At 41.5% G+C, this 11,591-nt stretch overlaps 1 protein-coding gene across 3 annotated transcripts in view; it reads left to right on the plus strand.

The window, feature by feature from the left end:
* The window catches only part of ENTPD5 (ectonucleoside triphosphate diphosphohydrolase 5 (inactive)), a 33,909-nt gene extending 28,644 nt beyond the window's left edge, over positions 1–5,265 (plus strand). For all 3 annotated transcript variants that reach the window (XM_072116891.1, XM_072116892.1, XM_072116893.1), the window contains 4 exons: positions 661–801; positions 880–936; positions 4,597–4,712; positions 4,799–5,265. In XM_072116891.1, the coding sequence (XP_071972992.1) occupies positions 661–801; positions 880–936; positions 4,597–4,712; positions 4,799–4,885 (401 nt within the window). In that variant the 3' untranslated portion in view covers positions 4,886–5,265. The remainder of the gene's footprint in view (positions 1–660; positions 802–879; positions 937–4,596; positions 4,713–4,798) is intronic.
* Positions 5,266–11,591: the final 6,326 nt, after the last annotated feature.

The following is an 11,591-nucleotide window of genomic DNA, read 5'->3' on the forward strand; positions in this document are numbered from 1 at the left end:
TTAACAAATAAAAGTGTAAATAATAGTTACCACAATGTATGTAAAGGCATATCAATCAGAGCTATGCTAGAGTACAATATTCTGTTCGTCCTTGTGACAACACCCAATGACATTTATTTTGGGTAAGTGCTTATAAGAAAGTTTCATACAGAATTAGATTAATAAGAACAGCCGGATGTAACAGGGTAAAGGATACTAAGAAATCAGTGACGGGCTACTCACCGGGGGTCAGTATATGCGCATTTTGCTAAACCTTCGCCAGGAGAAGTATGTAGTTTGGACAGCAGACAGGAACTGGAGTGATGAGCTTTGTGCAGTGGAGACCAGCTATCGAACATTATATATTGCTGGATCTGTACAGTAGAGGTGACTGCATTTCTGTACAGTCAGAAAACAGTGTAGTCTGGTACACAGTCTCTGGATGTATGTAAAAAATGTCAACCTTAGCCAAATATTATTAGGTCCTATTTACCTGAAGTGTCAATAACCATTATACAAAAATGCAATTTGTCTTTATTTATGTGTGATAAGTAGATATTGCGGTTCACCCTATGCCTGTTTTGCTGATTTGTATCCCAACATATATGCGTCCAGCTCTGTTATGTGTGGATGTGCTGCTTTCTCATGAACACTTTTTCAACTTTGTCCTCTGCTTTTCAGGCCTAGTAGGGTTTGATGCCTGTTATTCGGAGGTCTTACAAATCTTACAGGGCAAGTTTCACCAAGTTGATGAAATTCGAGACAGACCCTTTTATGCCTTCTCCTATTACTATGACCGAGCTGTAGACACCAGTTTGATTGGTAAGATGGTCCTTTGATGGGTGGAATATTTGAACTACTTTAGACACATTTGTTTAAATTTTTTTATATATTTTTTAGTCTATGAAGATGGAGGAGAGCTCACGGTGAGAGACTTTGCACTAAAAGCCAAAGAAGGTAAATTTTCTGTCCTGACATTACTCCTGTATGTTCTGTGACTCCTGAGAACTTGCCCAAGTATAGCTTAGTTGTCATTCCTTTTGCCATGTTGAGGTTCATAGGTTTTCTAGCCAGTCCTACTTTGCTTGCAGTATGCACATACACTCACCGGCCACTTTATTAGGTACACCATGCTAGTATCGGGTTGGACCCCCTTTTGCCTTCAGAACTGCCTCAATTCTTCATGGCATAGATTCAACAAGGTGCTAGAAGCATTCCTCAGAGATTTTGGTCCATATTGACATGATGGCATCACACAGTTGCCGCAGATTTGTCGGCTGCACATCCATGATGCGAATCTCCCGTTCCACCACATCCCAAAGATGCTCTATTGGATTGAGATCTGGTGACTGTGGAGGCCATTTGAGTACAGTGAACTCATTGTCATGTTCAATAAACCAGTCTGAGATGATTCCAGCTTTATGACATGGCGCATTATCCTGCTGAAAGTAGCCATCAGATGTTGGGTACATTGTGGTCATAAAGGGATGGACATGGTCAGCAACAATACTCAGGTAGGCTGTGGCGTTGCAACGATGCTCAATTGGTACCAAGGGGCCCAAAGAGTGCCAAGAAAATATTCCCCACACCATGACACCACCACCACCAGCCTGAACCATTGATACAAGGCAGGATGGATCCATGCTTTCATGTTGTTGACGCCAAATTCTGACCCTACCATCCGAATGTCGCAGCAGAAATCGAGACTCGTCAGACCAGGCAACGTTTTTCCAATCTTCTACTGTCCAATTTGGATGAGCTTGTGCAAATTGTAGCCTCAGTTTCCTGTTCTTAGCTAAAAGGAGTGGCACTCGGTGTGGTCTTCTGCTGCTGTAGCCCATCTGCCTCAAAGTTTGACGTACTGTGTGTTCAGAGATGCTCTTCTGCCTACCTTGGTTGTAACGGGTGGTAATTTGAGTCACTGTTGCCTTTCTATCAGCTCGAACCAGTCTGCCCATTCTCCTCTGACCTCTGGCATCAACAAGGCATTTCCGCCCACAGAACTGCCGCTCACTGGATGTTTTTTCTTTTTCGGACCATTCTCTGTAAACCCTAGAGATGGTTGTGCGTGAAAATCCCAGTAGATCAGCAGTTTCTGAAATACTCAGACCAGCCCTTCTGGCACCAACAACCATGCCATGTTCAAAGGCACTCAAATCACCTTTCTTCCCCATACTGATGCTCGGTTTGAACTGCAGGAGATTGTCTTGACCATGTCTACATGCCTAAATGCACTGAGTTGCCGCCATGTGATTGGCTGATTAGAAATTAAGTGTTAACGAGCAGTTGGACAGGGGTACCTAATAAAGTGGCCGGTGAGTGTATATAGGCAAGATGCACAAAAATTATGTAAAACTGATCTATATTTGGAGTCTCTCCTCTTTTTTCCATCCGTGGTCTGTACTACTGGTAGTACTATCTGACTCTTTCTGTCTGTTGTATGATTGTTTTTGAGTTGGGTCACATTTCCACAGCTATGAGCTAAAATCTGCATTTGCATAATAGTATTTATGCATACAAGCATAACTATAAAGATTTTCCTATAGCTGCAACAGCTGAAAACTAACATTCTAGCTGCTAAGAACAATCCATACAGAGAAATGGGCTATGGACTGCAGGGTGTGGGGTGCGACTATGCTCAGTGACTACAGGAAGGAGCTCCTGTTCTTTCTACAATCCCACACACACAGGGCACCTTGCCCCTAAAGCTGCTCAGTCAAAAAGAATAGTCTAGTGTGCACAGAATATAAACCTTCTCTTTAAACCATCGCCAGTCTGATCAGTGAAGAGAAGGGGGGAGGAGGGTCAGCATAGCAGTCAGATACACAGGATGAAAACTTTCTTCCGTGTGTGTAATCCCCATCCACCACTGTCCTAGGATGAGGTAAGAGTAATAGCATCTGCTGAACAGGCTTGCCGACACATCCAGGTAGTGTGTATAGTAGTTATAAGGCTGTTCTAGATTATAGATGTACCTATCTACAGACTCACAAACAAACTGATTTATCAAGGATACATATTTTATTAACATATACAACAAATATCAATAGTATGGTCATCACGACACTAAAATCAACCCATAAAAAACAATCCACATATCACATAAGTACATCAACGGTCAATCATATTTGAAAGCAGATACTAATCAGATTCCTATATTGGCCACTCAAACTGCAAACTTACAAAGAAACCATTTTTACATATGAATAAAGAGCTAGTGCATATTGATCAAGTATTAGAGCAAAGTGCTAAGTGCAATGAAACTCTGAAAATAAATAGCGACATGAAAAACACACAGGTTTTAGTCGGTGGCAATATCAATACAGTACCGGATCAGACAATATATCAAATACATGTATACAAACACAATAAAAGTGCTTAGTGCGTATCAGACAGTGTTTAAATACAGGCAGTCCCCGGGTTACATACAAGATAGGGTCTGTAGGTTTGTTCTTAAGTTGAATTTGTATGTAAGTCAGAACTGTATATTTTATCATTGTAATCCCAGCCAGAACTTTTTTGGTCTCTGTGACAATTGGATTTTAAAAATGTTGGGTTGTCATAAGAATCAATACTAACACTAAAGCTTCATTACAGACACATTACAGCTGATCATTGTAGCCTAGGACTAAAGTACAATAAATTACCAATATCCAGTGGTCCGTTTGTAACTAGGGGTCGTATGTAAGTCGAGTGTTCGTAAGTAGGGGACCGCCTGTATACCAACCCGGCTGCATAGTGAGATGGACACAATTGATGTACCACAGAAACCCCGACGCGTGTTTTGCAGTCGCTTCCTCAGGGGGTACTGTGTTCTAGATTATAGGTCTGTGTAAAACTGCATAGATGTATACGCAAGTGTGTACAATAATTTAGATGTGTAGATCACCATAATTGTAATGCACCTTAGTATGGATGTAAAACTGACATTGAATTTTAATGTCAGGTTAGGGTCACATTTGTGTTGTACAGTAGTATCACTGTGATTCAGACTGAGCTCAGAATTATGGGATGTGAGGGAAGCTGCTTTTACCTCAGTTAGGAGAAGCTGAGGATAGATTTACAAATGAGGCTGGATGTCAGGCTAGAAAGACAGTAGCATGATATGGGTATTGTTGTCAAAGGCTCTCTCCAGCTATGCTGAAACTATTTTGGGTCTGGTAACTTTGGAATGGAAGCTTTGAGTTAGGATCACATACTCCCTCAGGAGGTAAAATACATTTTTGAAGGAGGGGGCTTTACTTTCGATTTCAAGAAAGCAGTGCAGAACTTTTTATATATATATATATATATATATATAATATATATATATATATATATATAGGCACATTACTTAATATTTTGCCCCCACACATTACAAAAAACACAAAGTAAAGTGGCCAAGCCACTGCTCAGCGAGAATGTATTAATCATAATATCAAAAAGGATGTTTTTTTTTAATGGAGAGATTTTTGAAAGTCAGTGGGCAGTGTAGCCAAACATTCTCCAGTTCTAAGATCTTGTGATGCTGTTATACTGGGCAGAAGCGTTGGCTGAACGGTTTTGCACCATTTTGAATTAATTGTGCTCTCATTACTAGTGACCTCCTATAATGTGATCTTTTGTCCCCTTGCATAGTATGTGACCATATGGAACGCTTTACATCCCAGAGCCCTTTCCTGTGTATGGATCTTGCCTACATTACTGCTCTACTCAAAGAAGGATTTGGCTTTGAGGAAGATACAACCCTACAGGTACCAAAGAGTCCTAATAATGGGAAGCATTTACTATCCTCATTCATAGACCCCAGTTCATTGCCCCCTGTTTTTTTATTTTCTAGTTAGCAAAAAAGGTGCGGGATGTGGAGACGAGCTGGACTCTCGGCGCTGTCTTCGGAGTGATGCAGTCCCTGGTACATTCAGCATGATGGAATCCAAGCCACAGTGTTACTTCGTTCTACAGAAAAATAACCCTTAAAAAGCCAAGAATAGTTAATGCCAGTAGTTCTAGTACACAAGTGCCAGTTCTTGTTGCTGCTCTTCTACAATTTTTATAATTCTATTGTTTTTAATTATAAATATAAATTATTTTAACCCATGTTTGGATTTCATAGTTTATAAGGTTGAAAAAAATCATGTCCATCAAGTTCAACCAGGGTAGGGATTGGATGAGGAAGGGATTTAGGGGAAACAATTCTATATAACATAACCATCAATGTTATTTAGGTGTAAAAAGGCATCTAGACCCTCTTGAAGCTCTTTGCAGTCCCTGCTGTGACCAGCGCCTGAGGCAGGCTATTCCACAGATTTACAGTTCTCGTAGTGAAAAAGCCCTGTCGCCTCTGGTGATTAAACCTTGATTTCTTCAGACAAAGACAGTGCCCCTTGTGTTTTGATTTGATATGGAACAACTTGCCACCATATTCTTTGTATGGACCATTCATATATTTATATAAATGAATCATGTCCCCTCATAGTCTTCTCTTTTCCAGACTAAATAAATCTGGTTGTTTTAATCTTTCCTCATAACTGAGACCCTCCATACCCCTTATCATTTTTGTGGCTCTACGTTGAACCCTCTCCAGCTCCAGGGCATCCTTTTTATGGACCGGTGCCCAGAACTGGACGGCATATTCCAGGTGAGGCCGAACCAGTGCCTTGTACAGGGGTAATATTACATCCCTATCACGAGAGTCCATACCACTTTTGATACATGACAAGATCCTACTGGCCTTAGAGGCAGCTGATTGACATTGCATGCTGTTATTCAATTTATGATGTACTAGGTCCTTCTCAAGAAGGGACTCTCCCAGATTTAATCCCACAAGGACATATTTTGCCTTTGGATTATTAGCCCCCAGGTGCATAACCTTACATTTATCCACATTGAACCTCATTTGCCAAGTGGATGACCAAACACTCAGTTTGTCCAAGTCACCCTGCAGCCTATGAACATCCTCCATAGACTGTATTACACTACACAGTTTGGTGTCATCTGCAAAAATAGACACAGTGCTATTAATTCCTACCTCTATATCATTAATAAATATATTAAATAGTAGTGGGCCAAGCACAGAACCCTGGTGTACACCACTGATAACTGGTGACCATTCCGTGTAGGAATCGTTGACCACAACTCTCTGGATACGATCCTTCAGCCAGTTTTCAATCCAATTGCAAATGATTTCTGCCAAACCAATAGCCCTAATTTTACCCACCAGGCGTCTATGAGGGACAGTGTGAAATGCCTTTGCAAGTCCAAGAACACAATATACACAGTAGCTCCTCTGTCCAAGCATATGTGGAAGCAGATCAGGTTAGTCTGACAACTTCTATCCTTAGTAAACCCATGCTGGCTGTCGCTTATTATACTATTTTATGTCACATACTCCAGTATATAGTCTTTTACTAAACCTTCCAATATTTTCCCCACAATGGAAGTCAAGCTTACAGGCCTGTAATTGTCTGGCAAAGTTCTAGAGCCCTTTTTATATATTGGCAGACATTACGGAATCCCTGAAGATTTTAGACAGCGGTACAGCAATAACAGAACTCAATTCTTTAAGAACTCTGGGGTGTAACCCATCTGGTCCAGGAGCCTTGTACACATTTTATTGAGCTTCGATTGGATCATGTCTACATTCAGCCCGTCTAGTATATTACAGGGTGCATGACCCGCACCACCCACATCACAAGTTCTTTCTTCTATTGTATAAACGGAGCTAAAATTCCATTAAGTATCTCCGCCTTCTCTTGGTCTCTAATCACCGATGCCCCACTTTCAGAATAAAGGGGTCCAACCTGTTCTGACCCATTTTTTTCGCATTGATGTACTATGAAAATTCTTGGAATTTGTTTTGCTATATTTGGCCACCTGTCTTTCATTTTGTATTTTGGCTGATATGATTTCCTTTTTGTAGATTTTGGTAAGTGTTTTGTAAGTACTGAAAGCCTCAGGTGACCCATCAGATTTATATTTTTTGAATCCCCTCTTTTTATCACTAATTACCCTTTTAACTGTAGCTGTAAGCCACGCGGGGTGTAATCTAGCCCGTCTATACTTGTTACCTATTGGAATAAATTTAGAAGTATAAAAACCCAGGATAGATCATCATTTGACAGTATCTGATCCAAGTCTATATTCTGTAGTGAATTTCTGGAAATTAGCCTTCTTAAAATTCAAAGTTTGATTTTCCCACCTGTTTTTACAGTTTAAGAGGAAAACAATTATATTATGATCGCTGTTCCCAAGGGTTCCCGGACACTGGCATTTTGGATAATCTCCGCTTTGTTAGAAATCACAAGGTCCAACAATGCGTCACCTCTTGTGGGATCTTCTACAAGCTGCACCATAAAATTATCCTGCAGAAAGTTGATAAAATAAAAGACGAGCCCTGACCCCAATTTATATTTGGAAAGTTAAAGTCTCCCATTATCACTACGGTCCCCTCCTGTGCAGCCCGCTCCATCTTTTTATATAGGTGACCCTCTATTTCCTTTAGGGATGTTAGGGGGTCTATAAATTACAGCAAAAATTATTTTCTCAAAGCTCTCTTGACTTTCAACCCACAAAGTTTCAGCCTCCTCACACTCTTCTGAGACCACTGTCTCATTCACAATTACTTTTAAGTCTCTTCTGACATACAGACATACACCACCTCCCCTCCTGTTACATACAGACATACACCACGTGCCCTCCCGTTACATACAGACATACACCACGTGCCCTCCCGTTACATACAGACATACACCACGTGCCCTCCCGTTACATACAGACATACACCACGTGCCCTCCCGTTACATACAGACATACACCACCTCCCCTCCCGTTACATACAGACATACACCACCTCCCCTCCCGTTACATACAGACATACACCACCTCCCCTCCCGTTACATACAGACATACACCACCTCCCCTCCCGTTACATACAGACATACACCACCTCCCCTCCCGTTACATACACCACCTCCCCTCCCGTTACATACAGACATACACCACCTCCCCTCCCGTTACATACAGACTTACACCACCTCCCCTCCCGTTACATACAGACTTACACCACCTCCCCTCCCGTTACATACAGACTTACACCACCTCCCCTCCCGTTACATACAGACTTACACCACCTCCCCTCCCGTTACATACAGACTTACACCACCTCCCCTCCCGTTACATACAGACTTACACCACCTCCCCTCCCGTTACATAGACATACACCACCTCCCCTCCCGTTACATACAGACATACACCACCTCCCCTCCCGTTACATACAGACATACACCACCTCCCCTCCCGTTACATACAGACATACACCACCTCCCCTCCCGTTACATACAGACATACACCACCTCCCCTCCCGTTACATACAGACATACACCACCTCCCCTCCCGTTACATACAGACATACACCACCTCCCCTCCCGTTACATACAGACATACACCACCTCCCCTCCCGTTACATACAGACATACACCACCTCCCCTCCCGTTACATACAGACATACACCACCTCCCCTCCCGTTACATACAGACATACACCACCTCCCCTCCCGTTACATACAGACTTACACCACCTCCCCTCCTTTTACATACAGACATACACCACCTCCCCTCCCGTTACATACAGACATACACCACCTCCCCCCCCTGGTACATACATACATACATACATACATACACCACCTCCCCTCCTATTTGCCCTGTCTTTCCTAAAGAGTGTAAAACCTGGAATATTAACACCCCAATCATGCGATGCATCGAGCCATGTCTCTGCTACACCAACAACATCTAACTGTTCCTCTAATATCAGAGCCTCAAGCTCGCCCATTTTGCCTGTGATACTTCTGGCATTTGTGAACATACAATTTAATTTTCCACTGTTATTTATCCGATTTAAAGTAATTTTACCGGCACATATCCTCACTACTGTTTTGTAACCTGTCTTCGTCCCCCATACACTACCCACCAACATAACCTGTCCCCTCGCTGACCTGTCTACCCCTTTTGTGTCTTCCTTTTCCTCTTCCCCCGATCCTAATTTAAATACTCCGCCACCCATGCTAGGATCTTCTCCCCCAGCACAGCAGCCCCCCTTCCATTTAGGTGCAAGTTATCTGCGGAAAACAGCTTGTACCCCAATGAAAGATCATCCCAGTGCTCTAGGAACCCAAATCCCTCTGCTTTACACCAGCATCTGAGCCATGCATTTAACTCCCTGAGTTCCCGCTGTCTGCTCTGTGTAGCGCCTGGCACAGGTAGAATTCCGGAGAATACTACCATGGAGGGTGTTCCCTTAAGCTTTGAACCTAATTATTTAACCCCTTATCACCGACACTAGTTTTCAGCTCAATGACCAGACTCGATTTTTCAAATCTGCCCTGTCTCACGATAATTGGTTATAACTTCGGAATGCTTTAACATATCCCGGTGATTTTGAGACTGTTTTCTCGTGACACATTGTACTTCATATTAGTTATAAAATTTAAGTGATAAGTTTTGTGTTTCGTTCTGAAAAAAAGTGAAAATTTGGCAAAAGTTTGTAAAAATTTTTCATTTTCCAAGTTTGAAATGTTCTGCTTTCCAGACAGGAAGTAAAACTACCCAAAAAGCTTGATAATGAACATTTACGGAATGTCTGTTTTATGTTGAGATGATATTTTATGCATCCTGTCATTTTTCTAGGATGTTATGAGGCGCAGAACTTTAGGTGCCATTTTTCTCATTTTCTTGAAAATTGCCAAAACTCGCATTTTGAGGGACAACTCAGCTTCCAAGTGACTTTGAGAGGCCTAAATAATAGTAAAACCCCATAAATTACCTCACTATAGAAACTTCATCCCTCAACGTATGCAAAACAACTTCTATTAGGTCTATTAACTCTTTAAGTGTTTCACATGGGTTAAAACAATATGGACCTGCGATTTAGAAACTTTTGAATTTTTTGGAAAATACATTCATTTAGGCCAAAACTGAGAGTTTCAGAATAAATTAAATGATGAAATGCACTTCAACGTTTGATGCCCAATTCCTCCCGAGTGTACTGATACCCCATATGTGGTGGTAAACTTCTGTATGGGCACACGGCCGAGTATAGAATTAATGGAGGTGCCATTCAAAGCAGATTTGTATTGTCACATTGTACAACCTATAATTTTTTATATTTTATTTGGTAATGCGAACATATGAGGGCTTATTATTTACAGGATGAGATAGAATGTATAGATAATTCATTTTGGGAGTCTAAAGCTTATTCATGAGATTTTATTAACTATTTCAAGGGGGGACACAAACAAAATCATTAATTTTTATTTGGGATTTTTAGCATTTTTTTCCCCTGCTCACCGGAATGTAAAAACAGTATTCTATCTTTATTCTTTGGTCCCACTACGATTGCGGTGATACTTCATTTATATAGTTTTTCTTATCTTTGCTCAATTTTTTTTAGGGCCATAACTTCTGTATTTTTCTGTTGTCAGACCTGGTTGAGGGCTTATTTTTTGCGAAAAGAGTTGTTCTTTTCAGTCGTATCATATTAGGGAACGTACCTTTTTTTTAATCACTTTTTAGTGATGGTGTTTGATCAAAAATTGTATATTACGGGAAGTTTTTCAAGTTTTTTTTTACATCGTTCACCGAGCAGGTTCAATATTGATTTAGATTTATTGTACAGATTGATATGGACGCGGTGATACCAAATATGTACGTGTTTTTGTGTTTTATATACTTTATTTGCATTTTATGTGTAACTGGGGAAATTGTGGGACTTAGTCATTTTGTAATATAATTAAATAAGTACTTTTTTTTTTTACTTTTTCCATCCTTTGGCTTGAATCATCCGATCGCTTGTTCAAGCCCTTACACTGCAATACATTTGTATTGCAGTGTACAGTGTAAGTAACTGAGCATGCTGAGTTACATACAGCCGGGTCCTGCCAGGAGGCGGAACCTGGCACAGAGAGGAGCCGACAGCCTCGGGTCAATCGTCGGGCTGCAGCAGGAGGGATAGGATCCCTCGGTAAGTACACCGGGGGGAGGGGGGGGGTGTCCGATCCATGGTGTGGACACTTACACGCCGCGGTCATGCTTGACTGCGGCGTGTAAGGGGTTAAACTCCCGGGATCAGAGGTTTTCCGATCCCGGGTGAAAGTGCCGGGTCTGGGCTGTTATATCACAGCCTGACACCGGCACTTGCAGGACCCGATGTCCCGAAATCTTCTTCTAATGCGCCGCCGTAGAAAGGCGTCACGTCAGAAGAAGTACCCTTAATGACCGCCGTAAAAAGCCGATACGGCGGTCATTAAGGGGTTAAAACTATTCTTCAGGCTCCTCCAACTACCATCTATTCTGTCATTGGTACCAACATTGACCATGACAGCTGTTGACTTTTTTTTCTCATTCAAGGCTTTATTGAGTGAATTAAGATACATGCAAAGTAATGTGGGTTTATGCAGAATTTGCAGTTAACAAGCCAACATGCAGTTGAAACATGTAAAGAGGAAACATTTGTATCAAGAACAAATGGTGAGAACTGACCTCTGCCTATACATTATCTTAATCTCCAAAAAAAAAAATCGTTGCGGCAAAGTTAAAGCAAGCAATGTTGCCGACAGCTGACTTTTTATACAAATATGG

This window comes from Engystomops pustulosus, chromosome 7, assembly GCF_040894005.1.
Source record: "Engystomops pustulosus chromosome 7, aEngPut4.maternal, whole genome shotgun sequence".
In the NCBI taxonomy this organism is placed as follows: Eukaryota; Metazoa; Chordata; class Amphibia; order Anura; family Leptodactylidae; genus Engystomops; species Engystomops pustulosus.